General features: G+C 46.1%; 2 protein-coding genes across 8 annotated transcripts in view; both read left to right on the top strand.

Moving 5' to 3' along the window:
• PRXL2A (peroxiredoxin like 2A) overlaps positions 1-1,827 on the top strand; it is a 16,988-nt gene extending 15,161 nt beyond the window's left edge. For all 3 annotated transcript variants that reach the window (XM_072340193.1, XM_072340195.1, XM_072340194.1), the window contains 3 exons: positions 212-352; positions 1,313-1,477; positions 1,591-1,827. In XM_072340193.1, the coding sequence (XP_072196294.1) occupies positions 212-352; positions 1,313-1,477; positions 1,591-1,689 (405 nt within the window). In that variant the 3' untranslated portion in view covers positions 1,690-1,827. The remainder of the gene's footprint in view (positions 1-211; positions 353-1,312; positions 1,478-1,590) is intronic.
• A 3,458-nt stretch (positions 1,828-5,285) lies between these two features.
• Positions 5,286-20,733, top strand: part of TSPAN14 (tetraspanin 14) — a 41,479-nt gene continuing 26,031 nt past the window's right edge. Inside the window, exons 1-2 of one of the 5 annotated variants that reach the window (XM_072340702.1) lie at positions 7,359-7,488; positions 19,402-19,478. The gene's annotated coding sequence lies outside the window, so the exon portion shown is untranslated. Of the gene's footprint in view, positions 6,119-7,251; positions 7,489-7,637; positions 7,661-7,861; positions 8,137-19,401; positions 19,479-20,733 lie in introns of those variants that run through there. The other 4 variants (XM_072340704.1, XM_072340701.1, XM_072340705.1 and 1 more) reach the window with 4 other exon arrangements.

Genomic DNA, 20,733 nt, shown 5'->3' on the forward strand with positions numbered 1-20,733 from the left:
AATGGCTGACATCATTATGGTGTGTTTCTTCTTTGGGAAAAAGAAGGATGCAAAAGTTTTCTTTCTTGCTTAGTGAAGAAAATTTCAGTGAACATAACGAAGACTGGCCTATAAGTGGATCTTTAGCATGTTTCAGCTCCTCCAGAATTCAAGGTGAAGCTTTTTAACTTCCATCCATTGCCTGAAACGTACCCATTTTTCTGTTCCTTAGGAGGCTTCTGAGCTTTCCTCTCTGAAGCCTCAGCTGTCCAAGCTGGGTGTTCCTCTCTATGCTGTTGTGAAAGAGAAGATAGGGACCGAAGTGGAGGATTTTCAGCATTATTTCAAAGGAGAAATCTTCCTGGATGAAAAGGTATCATGAAGTCGGTGTTCTCCTTTTTTTTTCCCTATAATAACGAGCGTATGGATGTTCTCTTTGAAGAGCTTGTGCAGTATAGTTAGCAAGTGTTCCAAATGAAAAGGGGTTTAGAAACACTGTTAGTTGAAGCAGCTAATTGGCTTTGCTTTTCTATCTATATCCTGCACAGCTTACAGACTGCCCTGTGATAGGCACTGGTAGCATGTTGCTGGAGGATTATTTTTCCCCTCCGCTTCAGTTTATGCAGCCTGTTCATATTTATTCTTTTCTTCCAGTGTCCTTGTGATTTGCTGTTGTTAACAATGCGTGAATCAAAGTCTGAAGGTAGAAGACAATTAGTTCAGCATGTACAGCCAGAATTACATTGTGGCTTGTCCCAGTACATAGATAAACTGTGTAGGCAGCCTGATGTCCTGTGAAACTACAGATCTGCTTATTGTTAACACAGAGGACACATTTAGAAAGCATTTGGCTTCTGGAAGAAAAAGAATGCCTAATATTTGGAATCAATGAAAATATGCCTCTATTTACCATCCTCACTCTGGCTGTTTAGAGGAAACATGTTGATTTTAAACAAAGAAAATAGCTGATGAGATTTTAGGACTTCAGCACCTCTTTGACCAGCAGTTTTATTACCATAGATCCAAAATGAGATAAATGGCACTTATCACAAAGCACTCTTTGTTCTCAACAATGCTGATGGCGATGGAGATCGTGCTTAAATAGCTGTGGATCCTATTTGAAAAGACACGTGAAGGGTGGCAGTAATAATAGTTGGCTGTGTGGTAGTAAATGGCCATGTAGTGAGTTAGAAATTAGTTGAGGTGCCATTTCTTCACAGCTCTGCCTGTTTGGCTTTTCTGTTTGGCAGACCTTCTTGGGTACAGGGTTGTAATTTCATCTGGCAGGAGAAATCCTTTTCTGTTTGCTGAGATATTTTCTGTTTCATTGCAGAGAAGCTTCTACGGCCCACGCAAGCGAAAAATGATGCTGTCGGGCTTCTTCCGCATTGGAGTCTGGCAAAATTTCTTCCGTGCTTGGAAAAATGGTTATAGTGGTAACCTGGAAGGAGAAGGGTTCACCCTGGGAGGAGTATATGTGATTGGAGCAGGAAGACAGGTAACTACAAACCTACCTGCAGGCTTCTCCTTTTGATCAGTTGCTTATCAGCTGATCTCCTCGGAGCAGCCTGGGATTAGTGTATGACTGTTGTGTGTGTGTGTTTTATATAGGGTGTTCTGTTGGAGCATCGCGAGAAAGAATTTGGTGACAAAGTCAGCCTTCCATCTGTCCTTGAAGCTGCCGAGAAGATAAAGCCTCAGGCTTCGTAAGCTGAAAGATAGTTGCACGTTTTTCTGATGGCAGATTGCAATGTAGAACACATCTGTTTCTTGAATGTGCAATTTAATTGCTTCTTAACTACTTAGTGATCGGTGCCGAGGGAAGATTCTCTTTTCAAATGTAATAACTGATGAAAACCCTCCTGGATTTTTTGTGGCTTTGCTGTCTTTAGGTGGTCAGAATTTCAGCCGACCTTTTGTGTCTGACTGTATTAATGAAAGGCTGGGTCTAAAATCTGACGTAGCCTGGATGTTTTCAGTCAGAGACAGTCACTTGAAATCCTGTCTACCTAGGGGAGCAAAACCTTGCTAAGAAACTGAGTATTAGCCTAAGGTTGAAGGGTAATAAAATTTTATGTAGATGAAATGGCTTCACTTCTTTTTTTTTTTTTTTTTTTTTTCCTGAACACATAAATACATCTGTATTTCTAAGAGATCCTCAAGTCCAGTTTCTGGCTCTATACAGAACCTTCCCAAATTCAAACCCTAAGTCTGAGGGCATCATCCAGACGCTTCTCGATCTCCAGCTGTTTGGTGCTGTGAGCACTGCCCTGGGAGCACGTTCCAGTTTGTGACCGCCCTCTTGGTGAAGAACCGTTTCCTAATAAGCAACCTGAGTCTCCCCGATGCAGCTTCATGCCATTCCCTCAGGTCCTTCATCTTGTTGGTCTAGATTAGTCAGTCCTGATAAAATCCTGTCAGTCTAGATTAGTCAGAGATTCGGCATTCAAGACATTCTGCTGCATCTTGAATTACTACTACATCTACTCAAGTGAGTTTCTTGTTAATTAAAGGCTCTGAAAATTCCATCTCTTTGTGTGATGGCCCCGCAAGGAAGACAGAAGACGTCTAGTGTTCACTCCAGAAGATGATTGTGATATGAAAGCAAGTTCCTTTTTGTGTTTGTGACTCTAAGCAATGGGTAACAGTATGAAGAAACAGATTATGTAGAGTTTCCATCTCAGTTTGAGCACTGCAGTAGAAATGGCTGGGCTGTTACTTCTAGCAATAGATGTAGTGTTCCACAATATGATCCATGGGAGCCATTGCCATACATAATGTGTATATGTCCTTAGATTGAAGCGTGAACAGGACAGCGTGGATTTTCCAAGTGTGCTGCATCAAGTGTCCCAGGATATCCTTAATTGGCTGGCATATATATTAGATAACACTTGGTGGGGGGAGGGAAAAAACAAGTAGGCTAAAACTTATTGAGATAGCAGAAGAATTAACTAATTAATGTTTTGTCCTGACAGGATACAACTCTTGTCATTCTACTCTCTTCTGACCTTAAAATGTATCAGACTTCTCTGCATCATTGACGCTGAGGGCAGGGGTTCTTTGAAGCTCTGAAGCTTTGGTAATAAGCCTGTTACTGTGTGTGCTTTTGCCTACCTTGTATGTATGGTCATGCCTGATGCTGAGTGTATCAAAACTAAAAGTCTAAACTACACAAACACTGAGGGTTGGTATTGTTGTGTATTAAATCAGTTGCACAAATTTTGCAGTTGCATCATTATGGGTAAAATCCTGTCTTAAAAGAACGTCCAAACAGACCTAATTATAACTATATGCACCCTTCAGAGTTTATTGTTTGCTGTTGTTTAATACTGCACTAGCAACGAGGATTTGGGGACCAAATCTGCATTTATCTGTGTCTTCTCCCACATTTGTCCCATAGAATTTAGTTAGTTTTATGTGCATGTTCTCAGGTAGGCTGACTGTCTTGGTTAGTTGAGGTGCTTGGATAAAATAAGTGCCCTGGTATCATATGAAGGTGTTGAGGTTAGAAGCAAAAAGCATTCGTATGAGGTTCTTAGTTTTTAGGTTTTAAGTACCTGATGCTTGTGATGGTGCCTAAAAGTTGAGACGCTGAGTGACAGAGTGGAGATGGGCTCTGCTGGAGTTCAGAGCAGCCAGACCAACTGCCAAGAGTTTACCTCAGGAAGTAAAGGATTGTATCTGAAGGCTTTTCCTTGCTCAAAGGGAGTATCCCATAGCATGAGTGCTTGCCTAACATGTGTCTTCAATAGGCATATTGTCACTTTGGAGTGCAGGTGGTAGGTAAAGCAAAAGAGATGGTGGAAGAAATGGCTGGGAGCTACTGGTTTTTACCTTGCAAGATGCTTCTGATAGGAACGAGTTTACAACAGGAGCAGTCTTCTGCATCACAACTTTTATTAAGTTTTAAGTTACGCTTTCCTTGCAGCTGGAACTGGTAGGCTTTGTCTTTTGCAGAGGACTGATACTGCCAGAAGACAGGCAAGAAGGTACTGAGCTGAGAGAGATCTGGATTTCAGGCCTTGTTCCACTATCTGTTTACGCATTTTCCATAAACATAAAATGTGTAATATGTAAGCAGTCCTTGGAGTTTGGGTTGGAAGACAGATACATTCCGAGAAATGTAAGATAATGTCAAGTACTTTAAGACTTGCTCAATGTACTTGAAGTTTTGTTGGACGTGTGATTGAATTTCACCCTCTGTGGCAGAGTTTGCCCATGGTTCATTCCATCTGACTCCAAAAGATCCTCTGATATGAGATGGATGCCACTGCGTTGCAGCCCTGCTGTTATTCCAACTAAAAGGCTATTGTTTTGTAGTCCTGGAAATAGTCAGGAAACTGCTTGGTCTAGCATTTAGAACATCTAGCCAAAGTATAATGGCTGTTAACTTTGCACATCACTAATGCTATAACGTGGTGAAGTGTACCCTTTAGCACAGAAACGTTTCTAGAAAGACACATGAAGTCCCTTAGAGGGTGAAGATCACCATTAAAATGCTGACAGAGACTGCAAGTTCTCTGTGCTCCATCAGCGAAGGCACGCGTACAGCAATCACGTGAGACCTCCAGATATGGGAACGTGCCTTTTGTCTCTATTAACAGCAACAGTTGGTGTAAACAGTGCACTCCTGGATTTGGAAGGTATGTACATCTACTCAAGTGTCAGAATCCTTTACTAATCCTTTACTACACACTGACAGAGTGTAAATGGAAAGGAGGGAAGATAGGTGGTACTTAGGAGCAGTTAGTAAGGCTATGAAAAGGGCAGTCTAAAGGAAATTCAAGGGGCAGAAAGTGAGGGAGGAGCCATTCGATTGCAGGTGAATTCCCAGTGCCAGCTACTGTACAAGGTCTGCATACCTGGTTTAAGAATGTTTTCTTCTATATGTCTTCACTGACAAAGCAATTTATAATGGTAGTTGGTTTTGTTGTGTCAACAGCTACCTCTGCTGGCCCAGCTCCTTACTCATATTTATTGCTTGGATGTTTTCTTCATTGAACACAAGCGCAGTAAGTCAGTGCCCCGAATAGGACATCACAACTGAACACTCAGTTGCTTCTGATGCTGGGAACACTAATACGTGGAAATGCTCCAAAGCAGTAAAAAATACGCCGAAGGATCCCTGCTATATATATATATATATTTTCCTAATGTGTTTCCTAATGTGAGATGCGCTGCGATGGAAATAAAACGAGAAAGCTCTTTTTATTCCCTAGCCGCTGGGTGTCACTGCTTCCCTAAGCCGAAGTGAAGGTCAGCAGAAAACTCGATTTTTTTCTGCGGTAGATTTGCATAACAAAGACGCTGGCAACAGCGCCGTGGGTCCCGATTAGCCTAGAAGAAAGCTGTAAGGAAAGACATTTATTCTGCAGTCTTTTTCCTTTTGCGGACCTTGAACCTCTTTAAAATGATAAAGGAAAGCTATGATAGGGTCTGCGGCGTGTAAAGGCTTCTAAATGAGTGCGGAGGGGATGGATTATTAACAGACACGTTGTAATCTTCGCCAATGTTTCATGTTTTAGTAATACTAATTCTAGTCACCACCGGGCCGCAAAGGGCATCTCGGTGGTGCGGGAGTAGGCAGCTGCAATACCCACTGCTACCAGCAGAGGGCGCTATGGTGGAACGGTGAATGAAGTGAAGCCGCCGGTTTGGACCCTTCTTCAGGTCCTTCTGCTGAACCATAACAGCTACTATTGCTCTGTTGCACGGTCCGTCCTCTTGTGTTCCAGGAAAGAAGCACAATGAGGAACGCTGCCTTGGCTGTGGACTTTACCAAAGACATGGCTCAGTGCTCTGGAGTAGCATCTGAGATGAGGAAGGGCTTTCTTCTAGCTCTAGTGAGCTCTCCTAGCTCCCCCTCCTCGCCTAGATCCTCCCTAAGATCCAAGTGATCCGTTGTATGGGAAACAGGTCATCACAGCCTGAACCTCTGATTAATCAGCTGAGGCCAGTGTTGGGTCAGCTGTGGGAGCACAGGTGAGAGTAATGTAGCTGTGCTCCTGGAAGGGGTGGAGCTTGACTCCATCTCCTCTAGACCTCATTTTAGGGCTGACCACCACTAAGGCAGCATCTCTTGGAGATCGTTCCCTGGTGGAGATTGCCTCAGCGTTTCCCAGTGAAGGCATCCATATGGGTGAGTTTTTCCTTTATAAATAACCTTTCGAATATCTGTTACCACTTTTGTATCATTCCACCTTACACATACTGTTTTGAGTTTTTTGTGCGGTTTAAGTAGTGGGTTTGACTTCCCCTCTATGCTCAGCCTTTCCTACCTTTGGCTTAAGCCAGCAGTCCGGGTTAAGGGTTGGCAACTAAGGTGTTCACAGATGAAATCTGTGAGAATCCAAGCTTTGAAGTCAGGAATAAAACCTTCCTATTTGCATTTCTTTGAATAACTGCGTGCAGGGGGTGAGAAGAAATCAAGGGCTGTAGTGATGCCTCTGGAGTTGAACCATCCTCCTTTCCCTCTCCTTTCTGCACATCAGTGTGTTTCTTTAGTTTGTGAGGCTCTGAGCAAAATAGCTTTTGCTGTATCTATGACAGAGAGAGCAAAGGTGACACAGGCCTTTCCTTGTGTCAAGGATGACTATAAGCATGAAGAAGAGAACAGCAGCAGTGTGTGGAAGTCAGGAGCTAAGCTAGAAGCCGGGGTACAAAGACCTGCTGCAGAGGAAAGCCTTTGCTTCCCGTCCCCATCCTCAGCTTTCCGGCTGTTATTCAGCACATGCCCTCCCTCACATCCAGCTCACTTCCTGAAGCCCATTTACAAAGCAGGCCTTAGCGTTTTTCATCAATGCGGGAGCGATACGGAGGTCAGGAGTGCCTTATCTCTCATCATTTGGGAGGAAAGGATGGAAAATGCAGACGGAGCGTGGAAAAGCTGAGATAAGCAGCTGCCTCGCTCAGGAAGGGCTGCACTAGAGGTCAGGCTCACAAAGCGAGGCTGCTCAGCTCCCAGCCCTGCGAGCTGCCACCCGCCACCTGAACCGTCTCTCTGTAGAGCACACTTAGCCGGAAAACCCGTTGGAAGCAATACTAACAGCCATAGTTAATCTGAGCACGGGCTTCCGCCAGCTGAGGCGCACAGGAGGGCTGCGGAGAGGCCGTTCTCCGCTCTGGGGTGGGGCTGCCGGAACTCAGCGCCTCGCCCGGCCCCGGGGGCCGCTTCGGCAGCTGAGGGCCGGCCGGAGAGCTCAGCGGGCTGCGGGCAGCGCTCGGGGTGGGCGGGCAGCGTGCAGCTCCGCGGCTCCTTTGTGTGCAGCGGCTGCGTGCCCGGGCGCGAGGCGGGGCTTGGCGGTGCATTTCCGCGCTGCTCGGGCGGCCGGCTGCTGGCGGGGAGTTGGAGCTTGGTGGGCTGTGTGTGTGTGTGTAGGGGTGCCGTGCTGCAGGCGGTTCGGCTGTGCTCATGGACTAGCAAAAGCGGCGGAGGGACCTCGGAGCGTGCTGAACGTCCCCTCGTTCTCATTATAACTTGGTGAAACTTGGCGAGCGGCTGCCGCCCTGGTGAGTCCGAGCCCCGGTCGGGGCAGCGCCGTGTTCCGTGGCCGCCGCCCTTTCCCTGTTTTGCTTTAGAATTCCGGCATTTTGTGTCTCGAGAGCGCGGCTCCCCCGCCTCCGGGAGCGGGCAGCCATTTCCCCGGGCGTGCACGAGGCGGGGGGTTCAGGAGCGCCCGAGGTGCGGAGCAATGCTCTCGTACTTCCCGTATAGCCGGGCTCTCCCCTGGGTCGCCGCACGGGGCTGTCGGTGCGGGCGGGGCGCCGTGAGCGTGGCCGGGCCTCGCAGGTGTACGCGGGGCCCGGCGTGGCGGGGTTGTGTTTGGGGTCGGGTCGGTGCGGAGCTGGGCTGCCTCAAGGTCACCGCTGCCGTGTGCCGGCCGTCCCGGTGCGAGAGAACCGGCGTAGGGCAGTTACCTGCCGCTCGAGGGAGGCTCCGAGCGGGGCTGGTTGAGCGCTATATAGGAAGCAAAACCTGTGCTGTTCTGTCTGCTTGACTTCCGTACTGACCTTCCTTCTCTGTATATGCTTTGAACTACAACTGTGCGCTTTCAGAGTATCTGCCTGCAGCTGCTAAGTGTATAGCCGGGTGCACCTCGTGTACTCTTCTTATTCTTAGCTCCATTTGGTACCTTTCCGGATCATAATTTGAGCAGTGTAAGTACATACGTTACTTTTGTTGGGTTTTCCTCCCACAGCAGGTGTTGGGGAGGGTGTTTTAAGGTATTTGGATAGTGACAGGATAAGGGGAAGTGGTTTTAAACTGAGACAGGGGAGGTTTAGGTTAGGTATTAGGAGGAAGTTTTTCACTCGGAGGGTGGTGACGCACTGGAAGAGGTTGCCCAAGGAGGCAGGGATCCCTGGAGGTGTTCAAGGCCAGGCTGGATGTGGCTCTGGGCAGCCTGGACTGGTGGTTGGGGACCCTGCACGCAGCAGGGGGTTGGAAGTGGATGAGCATTGTGGTCCTTTTCAACCCAGACAGTTCTGAGATTTGGCACTATCAGATTTTTCCTGTGTTGTGTTTTGGTTTGCCTTTTGGTTTCCACCTTTCCCCGGAGGTCATAACACTTGTGACCCCTTGGGCAAAGCGCAGGCCCTTGGAGGATGAGAAGATATGCCCTGTATCTTGCTGATAAGGGGCTCAGTGGGGTGATGATTTTCTTTTCTCCATCAGTGAGCGAAGCACGTGACTTTCTGAGCAACTTTATGCTAACAACGTATGTGTGAGACAGTAGATAAGTGAGGTAGGGATGATGATTGGAGATAGCAGCGCTTATCTGCTCGGCAGAGGTTTTGTGTGGAAGGGAGGTCAAGTAGGATTTCTGGGCTATGGATTGGTATGAAGTAGATATAAACTATGGGGGGAAGCTATTTTGCAGCTTTTGTGCATTTCTTAAACTGTTTCAGGTCACCTGTGTTTTTGGAATGGGACTCTTTCTCCACTCACCTTAGACACAGGAAGAAAGTGTGTGGGGATAAGGAGTTAAACACGTGAATATGAACATGGTGAAGTTGCTTATCTTTAGTAGATTTTTATGATCAGAAGTACCCTACCACAAAAACAGCAGATTTTAGAAGTAACATCCCACAAGTTTGGCTGGAATTAGCCAGTGGTTTTACTCTTTGGTTGGCAAGGCCTTGCTAAAGTCAGCAGAACTGCCACCTTGGACTTCCGGAGGGCGGACTTCAACCTCCTCAGGACTATGGTTGAGAGGGCCCCCTGGGGAGTATCTTTGGAGAGTGTGGGAGCCCAGGAAGGTTGGGAATACTTTAAGGAAATTGTCCTAAAGGCGCAGGAGCTGACTGTCCCAAAATCGCGAAAGATGAGCCGACGGGTGAGGAGGCCGGGCTGGCTGACCAGAGACCTTTGGCTTGATCTAAAGAACAAAAAGAGAGTTTACGGTCTCTGGAAGAATGGGGGAGCTACTTATGAGGATTACAGGTTTGTAGTGAGGCTGTGCAGGGAGAAAATTAGGAAGGCCAAGGCGCAGCTAGAACTGAGCTTGGCTTCTAAGGTTAAGGAGAATAGTAAATGTTTTTATAAACACATCAATACCAAGAGAAAGGCTAAGGAAAATCCCCATCCCTTGTTGGATTCTGAGGGCAACTTGGTCACTGAGGATCGGGACAAGGCTGAGGTACTTAATACCTTCTTTGCCTCGGTCTTCAATAGTTATGCTTGTAACTCCCTGGGAACGCAGCCCCCTACACTGGTAGACGGGAAGGGGGAACCAAAAGAGCCTTGCGTGATCCGTGATGAGATGGTTCTGGATCTACTTAGAAAGCTGAATGTTTATAAGTCCATGGGGCCGGATGGGTTGCACCCTAGAGTTCTGAGGGAGTTGGCGGATGTGGTCGCCAAACCACTGTCCATAATTTTTCAGCAGTCTTGGCTGACTGGGGATGTCCCGGTGGATTGGAGACTGGCAAATGTGACGCCTATCTTCAAAAAGGGCCGGAAAGATGATCCTGGCAGCTACAGGCCCATCAGTCTCACCTCGGTGCCTGGGAAGGTTATGGAAAGGATAATCTCAGGTATCATCATGGACGAACTAAAGGTCAGCCATGGGATCGGGCCTAGTCAGCATGGGTTTATGAATGGTAGATCCTGCCTGACTAACCTGATTTCATTCTATGACAAGGTGACCCGCTTAGTAGATGAGGGAAAGGCTGTCGACGTGGTCTACCTGGACTTCAGTAAGGCCTTTGACACTGTCCCCCATAACATTCTGGTAGAGAAGCTGGCTGCCCGTGGTTTGGATGGGTGCACGCTCCGCTGGGTGAAGAACTGGTTGGATGGCCGGGCCCAGAGAGTTGTGGTCAATGGAGTGGAATCCAGTTGGCGGCCGGTCACAAGTGGCGTCCCCCAGGGCTCGGTGCTTGGGCCGCTTCTGTTTAACATCTTCATTGATGATTTGGATGAGGGGATTGAGTGCACCCTCAGTAAGTTCGCAGACGACACTAAGCTGGGAGGGAGTGTTGATCTGCCTGAGGGGAGAAGGGCACTACAGAGAGACCTGGATAGACTTGATCGATGGGCCAAGGTTAATGGAATGAGTTTCAACAGGGCCAAGTGTCGGGTCCTGCATTTTGGTCATAACAACCCCTGGCAATCCTACAGGCTTGGGGAGGTGTGGCTGGAAAGCTCCCAGACGGAAAGGGACCTTGGTGTGCTGATGGACAGTCGGCTGAATATGAGCCAGCAGTGTGCCCAGGTGGCCAAGAAGGCCAATGGCATCCTGGCTTGTATCAGGAATGGTGTGGTGAGCAGGACTAAGGAAGTCATCCTGCCCCTGTACTCAGCATTGGTGAGGCCTCACCTCGAGTACTGTGTCCAGTTTTGGGCACCTCAGCACAAGAAGGACATGGAGGTAATGGAGCAGGTCCAGAGAAGGGCAACGAGGCTTGTTAAGGGCTTGGAGAATCAGCCCTATGAGGAGAGACTAAGGAAGCTGGGGCTGTTTAGTCTGAGGAAGAGGAGGCTGAGGGGAGACCTTATTGCTGTCTTCCAGTACCTGAAAGGTTCTTACAGTGAGAGTGGGGCAGGTCTATTCTCACTACTGACTTGTGACAGGACGAGGGGAAATGGCCTCAAGTTGCGCCAGGGCAAGTTTAGGTTGGATATTAGAAAGAACTTCTTTACAGAAAGGGTGGTTAGGTACTGGAATGGGCTCCCCAAGGAGGTGGTTGAATCGCAATCCCTGGATGTGTTTAAGAGCCGCTTGGATGTGGTACTCAGGGATATGATTTAGCAGAGGTTTGTTGTTGTGGTATTTTTGTGGTTGTTTTTTAAGAGATAGGCTACTGGTTAGGCTGCGGTTGGACTTGATGATCTTCAAGGTCTTTTCCAACCTGAGTAATTCTATGATTCTAAAGGATAGGATCCAGAACTAAATCTAAGTCACTGAAAGCTGATGCTCTTTGTCTAGTCTGTGTTCTGTATCACCTTTACTCAGTGTAAACAGGTGCAGTTGGGTTCTTCTGTGTTCAAGTGTTGTCTCCACTCCCCTGGTAAAGTGAGGAGATGAAATCAGAAGGAGCCTCAGTTCTTATCTTTGGGCATTAGTACAAGTCTTACTTGGCATGTAGTGCAGTATGAAGTAATTTATCTTACGCTGCTTTCCTGTTTCAAACCTCTTTCCTTCCCTCCCTGACCCCTTAGAAGAAAAGATCTTGTGAGTGCTGTGTTAGGAGTGATGGAGCTGTCTGATGTTCTTGCATAACTGAAATATGTTATGCTCTGAGCTACCTTTTGCCAAGGTTAGGCACAATGTGTACGATGGTCATGAATTCTCTCCCTTCAGCCCTGAAATTCATTCAGATGAGGGCACTTGCTTGGTGTTAGCTCTGTTATATGAAGTCGTGCTGTGTGGCTGCAAGTCATTTGTTAGCAGCAAACGGGTGCTGTGCTGACAGACTTGTGAGAGGAGTAATAGTGTCAACTGGACAAGTTTCTCATTGTGTACTAGGCGTAGTTTGAGCAATGCTGAACATGAATAAATGGTGTTCTTGTTCTAATCGCACTGTTAGATTAGAAATTCCATTCCAGTGTGTGTGGGGGAAGTGGAGTTCCCAGAGCTATTGTCAAAGCTGCTTTTAGAGATCCTCACTTTAGGTGAATTCTCAGCTTTCCACCAAAAACAAGCAAAAACCCTAGAATGGGGTACTGCAAAACGTGGGCTTAGGGAACAAAACAGAGGAGATGCTTATACTTAGATAAGGTGTGATCCAAGGATGGTTTTAGTTGCAGGCTTTCTGTGCCGTGCTGCCTGGCACTGTGGCTTCCTGGGTCAAAACTTCCCGATTCTGGTAAAAGGGGCCTCTGTGCTTCAGCATTCGTGGCATGTTTTGGAAGCTACTAACAGGCTGTAACTCACAAAATGCATGAGAGAACCATGACTGCTGTGTCCCTTCGTGAAGCTTTTTCGCTGAAATAAGGAAATAAACACCCAAACAAGTATTTAGTTTGGAGTAGGTACTGCAGAAAGTTGCTGTGGGAGCAGCAACTAAAAGAATCCAAAGCAGGCATCTTCCTTGCTAACGTTACAAGCCTTAAAGCTTAGAACTCTTATAGAGGTGTGTTGTTTTTAGCTTGCTTGAGGGGACCAGTGCAGCTTTGCAGTCTCAGAAGTTGTCAGGATAAGGGATGCTGCTGTTAGCAGCTGAAAGCACTGGTTGCAATGGCCTTGCTTACAGGTTTGACCTGACTCTTGGAACTGAAGCTTGTCTTTGAGGGGACAGAGCTGTTCTGTGTGTTTTTTCACCCTTCTGTTCTCATACGGTAGAGAAGATAGAGCTTAGAGTGGTGGAAAATAAAATAGGCGGAGTGTATGAGGAAATGCATCCATACTTGGGCCTCTTTGCAGGATGTAAAAGATAGTTTGTTTTCCTGTGCGGTTCAAATGATGCCTCAGCACCTGTTGGTAATGGGGCACCAGCACTTGCTTTTCCATTAGCGTTTCCTGTCTCTTGTCCTTTTGGGGTGCAAGAGAGCGGTAGTTCTTTCTCTTTCCTTGTATGATGAGTGAATTTCCACTCAGAGTGTCTGCTTACGTGTTTTTCTTCCTGAGAACTGTTTCTGTGTCATTGTCTTGACTGAAGTCCATACAAAAGCTGAGAGAAAGCTTTAGGGCAGTCTTTGTCAAAGAGAAGGGTGTAATACACATAGGTGGTGTTGAGCGTGATCCTGGTTTTGGCATGAGCTGTGTGCTCTCAGTCAGGATAAGTGAGCAAGTGGTCATCCCTGTGCAGACCAGTACTGAAGCTCACCAAGGGAGCCTGATCTCTTCCTTTGGCTCTAATACGTTCAGGCCCTTTCTGAGCATGCTGGTGAGCTTTGGGCTCAGTTTTGTGGGTTCTTTTTCTTCCTTTCTTTTGTTGTTGTTTTTTTTTCTTGACTTAATTTTTTCAGACGGCTTAGTAGTGTACAAAACCTCATGTGTCACTGTGGCTCCGAGTCCCTTTCCAGTAATCTTTTCACTGTTTTAAAGGCTTCTGTTGTGTTCCTTAAAGACCAAATGCTTGCGATCTCTTTCTCTCTGGAAAGATGCAGCTGCAGGAAGCAGGCTGAGGTATGGTGTTCAGAGGCAGCTGGATGCTGTGAGAGTGTTTCTGAAAGGCAGTCTTTTGTTCTGCTTAGCAAGAGCTGTCTGCTCTTGCTTTGGGGTATAAAACTAGTGCTTCTGCATGAATGTTGACATCTGGGAACCTCTCGAATAGAGGATTAAATGGAGTAGCCTCAAGTAACTTCCTTTTGAGGAAAGACATCAGAGATGTGAGCAACCAAAATGCGACATGAGAGCAAGCTTCTGATTGGGATATGGAGCTGATTCTCTTGATGCTCTTTTCCTCTCTTGTCATTTATTATTAAATGTTATTAGTGTTATATGAGAAGGGATGTGGCTTTTTTGACTGCGTGGTCTGATTCTGCAGAGCAGGAGGGAGTTCAGCTGTAAGATTTGTCCATCTGGGACGAATGGGCAAGGAAGGTGTCTTTGAGTTCTGGTTTGTTTGCTTTTTCTTCACCTTCTGGGCTGTGCTGCTTGTGTAGCCAGTGACGCTGTCAGCGTGTTAAGATGGCAGTTTCCTGTGTCACCAAGTTTTTTTCTATCCCCAGAGTTATTTTTCTCCTCTGATTAAAGGTGCAGATGGGACTGTTTTTGTCCCACCTCGGTGCCTGTGGGTTCTCCTGGTGCCTTTGCTACTTGCTGTCACAGAGCCCAACGTGTTTGCATACAGCATTGCTGCCTGGTCTGGGCTGCTGTGATTGGCTGCACTGTGTTGTTGTTGGTGTGCCCTGTGTGAGGTGGACGGCTCGTTTTTCCTCTTTCCCCTGGGGAGGATGTGAGTCTTCCAGCAAAACAATTGAAGGTTTTTCATGACCCTGTCTGAGTGCAGGCTACTGGGGGAAGGACTGGAGTGTTTTGAAGCCTGCCTGAGCAGCCTAGAGCAGCTAATTTCTTTCTCCTCCCCTCGTGGTAGTGTGGGCAGTGTGCTGTGCAAACCTACCTGCTGCATCTCCTGAAGCCTTCACTGTTTTCTGCCTCTTTGGGCCCAGACAGGTAGTCTCCCAAAGAGCTGCTAGTGGGTGGGTGTGGGAGGTGTTCCATGAGTGCTGTTTTGTCCCTTCTCTAATGTTTTCCAGTGTTGTGTGTTGGAGGTTTGCGTGCTACTCCTTTTTCTGCAAGTCAAACAAGTGCCTTTTTTTTTTATTATTACTAGGAAGTCAGTTGGTAGGAAGCACGGTTGTCATACCACGGCTGAGCTGTCTATGCAGCCACAAAGAGCTATTTTCTCCTGTGGCCTATGAGCCCACGGTTGGCCTGACCAGCACGTAGAGTGAGATGGGGCAGGGCAGCAGTGGGGGACAGGCTTTGTGTGAGGACTCAAAACACAATACAGGTTTTAAAGTATTTTTTAACCACCCCCCTAAGTTGAATTTTGTGGTGTGTGGGGAGGGATGGTTTAGGAATGACACAAGTCCTGGTGCTTAAGGGAGGTGAGGGGGTGAGAAGGGCAGAATTGAATCTCTTATGGATGCTGCTCCTTGCCATGTCTGTGACGTGGACACAGCATTGTAAAAGCAGAACAAACGGTGAGCATAATTAGTATTGCAGGTAAATAACTTTGCTGTTCAACACGCTTGTTGCTTTTAATGGGGATACTTTGATCTTGTTTGAATTGGTAGAGACATTCAGCATAAAGCCTAAAAAAGGTCATGCAGGTACAGACTGACTACACGTTGTACCCAAAGCAAGGGACACTTAAGCAAAATAAGCCAACAGAACAGCAACCAAACAAATTATACGTTAGTCATTCTTTCAGTATGCATTACTATAATCAACCTCCTGTTTGTCTCTGTGGAAAAAAAAAGTATGAAAATGAGGGGTGGCCTTCTATGGTGGAGTGATAGCTTTGGTGGACAGGGGAAGGGTGATGGCTGTCATCTACCTGGACCTCTGCAAAGCCTTTGACAGGGTCCCTCACCATGTCCTTCCTTCTAGATTGGAGAGATGTGGGTTTGAAGGATGGACTGTTTGATGGATTAGGAGTTGGTTGGCTGGTTGCAGTGAAAGGGTTGTGATCAATGGTTCTGTGTCAGGGTGGAGGCAGGTCACAAGCGGTGTCCCTCAGGGAACCAGTGCTCTTCAGCATCTTCATCAATGACAGACGATGGCATTGAGTGCACCCGCAGCAAGTTTGCAGATGACACCAAGCTGAGCAGTGCCGTCAATGCATTTAAAGAGAGGAAGGGAAGCCATCCAGAGGGACCTAGACAAGCTGGAGGAATGGGCCCATGAAAATCTGATGAGGTTGAATAAGGCTGAGTGCAGGGTGCTGCACTTGGGTTGGGGCAATCCTAGGTATTTATATAAACTGGGGGAAGATCTCCCCTGTGGAGAAGGACTTTGGAGTCCTGGTGGATGAGAAGCTGAACACGAGCCAGCAGTGTGCACTTGCAGACCTGAAGACCAACTGTGTTCTGGGCTGCATTAAAAAAGGGGTGGCCAGCAGGGAGAGGGAGGTGATTGTCCCCCTCTACTCAGCTCTTGTAAGGCCCCATCTGCAGTTCTGTGTCCAGGCCTTGGGCACCTAGTACAGGAAGGACATAATAGGAATTTATTGCCCAAACTGGAATTCCTGGGTTCTTAAATGCTTGTTTTGATGAGAATTCCAATACTTTATATTGCAAGGGAAGTTAAAACAATAAATCCAATTGCGTAATGACTTCAATCTGGGACAAGGAGTTTTGCCCCACTGCTGTTCATGTTATATATAGTGAGTGGATGTGTCTCTGCTCTCAAGAGAGGCAGTAGAAAGCAGCTGAGGAGTTCTGGTCAGCTGCTTGTTCTAACAGGCTTTGCTCCCTGAAGTGAATCAACTCCTGGTGAGCATGACTGATGCGCTTCTATTGGACAGTATCTGAGTTTTCTGTGAAGGAAAAAGGGCAAATATAGCTTGTGGTTTGTGTCTGTACTAAATAAGTTACTATGTGTAGGTAACCTTCTAATTAGGGGAAACTGTAATAGCTTCAATGAAAGCTTCAATGAAAGCTTCTCATAGTCATGAAACATGATTCCAAGCATTTCCAAGGGATTAAGGAGCCGCTCATTGAACTGCACTAAGTGCGTAACATTGACTTTATTTTTCCTTATGTAGTCAGTGTGATTTTTAATTTGCAGGGACAGGGGTTATTCAGTATTGCTTTAGATGGCAGGATCAGTAAAGGCTTTATATCTTGTTTTCTTGCTGTGTGCCATTCTCTAATACTAACACAAAGCTGAACAGCTTCCCTTTTTTTACTGTTCTACTGGAGAATAATGCAGTGATTGCCAATCCTGATATTACAACCTACCTCATGGCGTCTCAGATGAAAGCAGAACCAAGAAAAGGAAAAATCACAGGTCAGGGAAGGGTGTTCAGTTAGAAATGGGCAGATGAGTACTCTTTGTCAAGACAAACTGTATGATTCTATGCTCATGTTGTGAGTAAACTGTGTCAGTTCTCAAAGACTGCAGATCCTATCTTTTTCCAACTGTAAAAGCACGCTGCCAAATCAGGTGAGTGTTGTGGAATGCTTTGTAAAGACAAGATAGAACAGAAAGTAAAAATGGTTGTCATCTCAATGAAATCTTTTGTCAAGTTAGAACTCAAATGGACTGTTAGGAAAGCTTGTGACATCGTTGCAAATCTGATTGCAGTGAAAAAGAAAAAGAAAAGAAAATCAAAACCATTTCCTGATGGTGAGTTTATTAAGCAGCGTTTGGAAAGCATGGCAGATGCAATGTGCCCTGGTTTAAAAATGAAGAATGAAAATGCAGAAAGCCATCCCCCCTGGGTGTTGCAAATGTTGTGCTTTGACAATAGTTGAAAGTGCTGTCACTACAGATTAAGGCTCAACTTGCCATTTTCATTGGAGATATTGATAATAAATGTAATGTCACTGAATAAATGGCTGCTTTGGTGCCACTGAAATGCACAGCTAAATCTCTTGATTCATAAGAAGCTGTGAAAATGATGATCAAGTCATTTTCTTTATCCCTTGTCAACATATCTGGTGTAGCTGCTGAAGGCACCCCAGCGAACCAGCTCAAGTTATGGACAATAATCTCATGTACTTTGCTGTGTTGACTGAACTCAGTCCTGTAAACAGTAAAATCTGTGCAGCATTGCTTTCCATTTTGGTAAAGGGATTTGAGAACAAGTTTCAAGATTTCTAGAGAAGTCATCCTCTTTTTTTATATATATTCATGCCACCATTTTCATTTGACTCAATTACTTTACATGCGCGTTTTCTAATGGGATGTATGGAGCTGTAATCAGACATTCAACTGAAAGAAAAAACTTGGTCGTGTTTCTTTATTAGTCTTTTGTAAGATCTGTCTTCCTGTGATCAGGGTCAACCATCAACCCATCATCACCACCATGTCCCTGAGTGCCACATCTGCATCTGCCTTGAAAGCTTCCCAGGACAGTGAATGGCACTTCCTTGGACAGCCTGGTGAATGCGGTTTTTTTTTGCCATGAAAATTACACTAGATGCACAGAGCTCAGCAGAGAGACCAAATTCTCAGCTACAAAACAACTTATTTTCAGTGTAGTTTCCGCCATCAGTTATGCATTTTCACCTGCACTGAAGAAAAGCCTACGTGCCATGCCCATAGAAATCTGCACCAGTGCTGGTGCCCTGCTGTTGCCACTGCTGTAATGCACTGCTCACTGTGCTGACATCCACTGTTTTGGTCTCCATAGTTGTTCACCAGGTGTTGGGGTCACTTTTTTTCCTGTGTTGAGGAATTCATTTCCACACTTTTCCTTCCTGTGCGTTTCCATGTCAAGCACCCTTTTGGCAGGCTGCCCCTCTGCTGCCATCTACCACACAGCAACAAAATGTAATGGAATACAGGAGGTAAGTACTGTTTACAAAGGAGTAGAAGGTGACGGTACCCTCCCTTACTCTGCGTCCACCCCTCTTTTGATGCAGGCCAGAATGCAGTTGGCCTACTTAGCTGCAAGCTTGTGCTGCTGGCTCATGTCCTGTTTTTCATCCAACAGGACCCCTGAGTAATTCCCTGTAGGGTTGCTCTCAGTGCGTTCTCCTTTCAGTCTTTCAACATCCCTGGGATTGCCTTGACCCAAGTGTAATGCCTTGCGCTTGGCTTTGTTGAACTTCACGAAGTTCTCATAGACCTAGACCTGCTTCTTGAGCCTGTCTAGGGCCCTTTGGGTGGCATCTCTTCCTTCTGTGGTGTCAGCTGCACCACTGAGCTTACTGTTATCTCCAAACTTGCTGAGAGTGCGCTCAGTTATACCGTGTCATTGATAAAGATGTTAAAGAGCACAGGTCCCAAGGCGGAACTCCTGGGGAATATCATTTGTGACCAGCCTCAGCTTGGAGATAAGGCTGTGGTGCGTGACCACATGGAAGGCTTTGCATGAGTCCAGGTAGGTGATGTGACTTGTCTTTCCTTTGTCTACTGACACGGTCACTCTATCATACAATGCCACCAGTGTGATCAGGCCAATTGTGTCTGCTCTAACGATCATCTCGTAGAGTTTGTGTTGGAGCAAATTGTGTTACTGACATTCTTCAAACTGTTTGAGGACTTGGAATCTTCAGCATGGTGCAGAAATACAAGCCTGAAAGGGTAATGTTTTAAGAAAACTGTCTGGTTTTAGTCATGTTTCCCATTCATTTCAGAGGGTTGTTACCAATCATTATTTCTCTAGCATGACAGGGGTAATGTGTTCACAGTGTCCATTTTGCATCTGGAATGTTTCAGATTTAAACAATGAAAGCAACCATTGCGTTGAGCAATCTTCACGTTTCCCCTAACAATGAGCAGACATGATTCTGCTCTTCTGGATTGCAGTTGAAGTACTGTACCCTTATTTCATTAAGAGAAACTTCTGCTTCTTCAGGACCGCTGTATGAGTTCCTGGGATAGAATGTTGCAAAAATGAAGATGACACATCCTTGCAGAGCATCCTGAGTCATGGCAAGTGTTACTGTCTCTGATTCTGGGAACAGATTAGTTGTAAGAGCTTGAAGTCCTGTCCGTTCTTTTCCTTGTCCTCCAGACTCATTCCTTATATGTGAAGAGTTGATGCTTAGTATCTGGATATTGTACTGAACGTTGTGACTGTGGTCAGCTTATCTCTGGGATGTGGGAAGAGCAGCCTCCTTTTAATGCAATTTGAAATGAGAGCTAGTAAGAAAATCTGGGCTGGAGCTAAGAAAATCCAGGTCAGGGCTATGTCCGACTTTGAGTTTCACACACAAAACTCATTAACAGAAAATCCCTAACTCTATTGATGGAACTCCTCCAAATGAGTAATCCTCTGTGCTCTGTTCTTGTGTCTGTTCATTTGCTTCATCATCTTTATGTGGGCTTAATGCTTTGGACTGATGATGGATGGGTGGGACAGCCACTGGCTTATGATTTTTTTTGTCTCAGTTGTGTCCCCTGTCCCCTTGCTTTGTCCGCTTCAGCATGTTAACATTCTGCCTACTGTGCTGGTGTAGGCAGACTTCACAGTGGCACCACGTTTCCTTGAACACCCTGGGTAAGCTGGCACATCTTCTGGGCTCCCAGCCTTGTCCTCGTGCCACCACATGGCTGCATCCACTGCTGCTATTAGTGCGCCTCTGGCAAGACGAATTGGAAGACGTAACGCTGCATTCTTAGCGTATTTCACAGTATGCTGCAGGATTGATTTGAATGTTTGCTTAATGGTTCAATGTGTGATCGTTCTCATATGCTGGTGAATGGCTGTGAATGTTACGAGAGGACAGGGCGAAGGACTTCACACAGTGGCAATGCTGGCATAAATTGCCAAGCATGAATGTTAGCTTAGGTCTTCCCAGTAAAACTGATGCTTCTTGATGTTCCAAAGTTTGTGGGCTTGGATTCAGAGATGTGTGTTCCAGTTGGTCCAGTTCTAGATTGACATCTTAACTCTGAAGATTTCCTTACATATCCAGATGCTTTGTAAGAAATACAGTAGAGGAAAGTACTAATGAGTGCTGCCTTCCTGCTACTATAAGCTTCTAAGTGTTTGGTAGTTGTGTGGCCTGTGATATAAATTACATGAAGTACTGATGAAGGAGATCTTGAGAGTGATATGAGATGCTTCCTACATTTGGAAACAAGGCTGCTGTTAGTATAAATGTGAGGAAGGTGGCCGTGCAGCTTTGAGTGGGTTGCGTGCTTTATTTATTTGTAGGATTGTGGGGGAAAAAAAAAACCAGCC

The sequence above is a fragment of the Excalfactoria chinensis genome, chromosome 6, assembly GCF_039878825.1.
Source record: "Excalfactoria chinensis isolate bCotChi1 chromosome 6, bCotChi1.hap2, whole genome shotgun sequence".
NCBI classification, from domain to species: Eukaryota; Metazoa; Chordata; class Aves; order Galliformes; family Phasianidae; genus Excalfactoria; species Excalfactoria chinensis.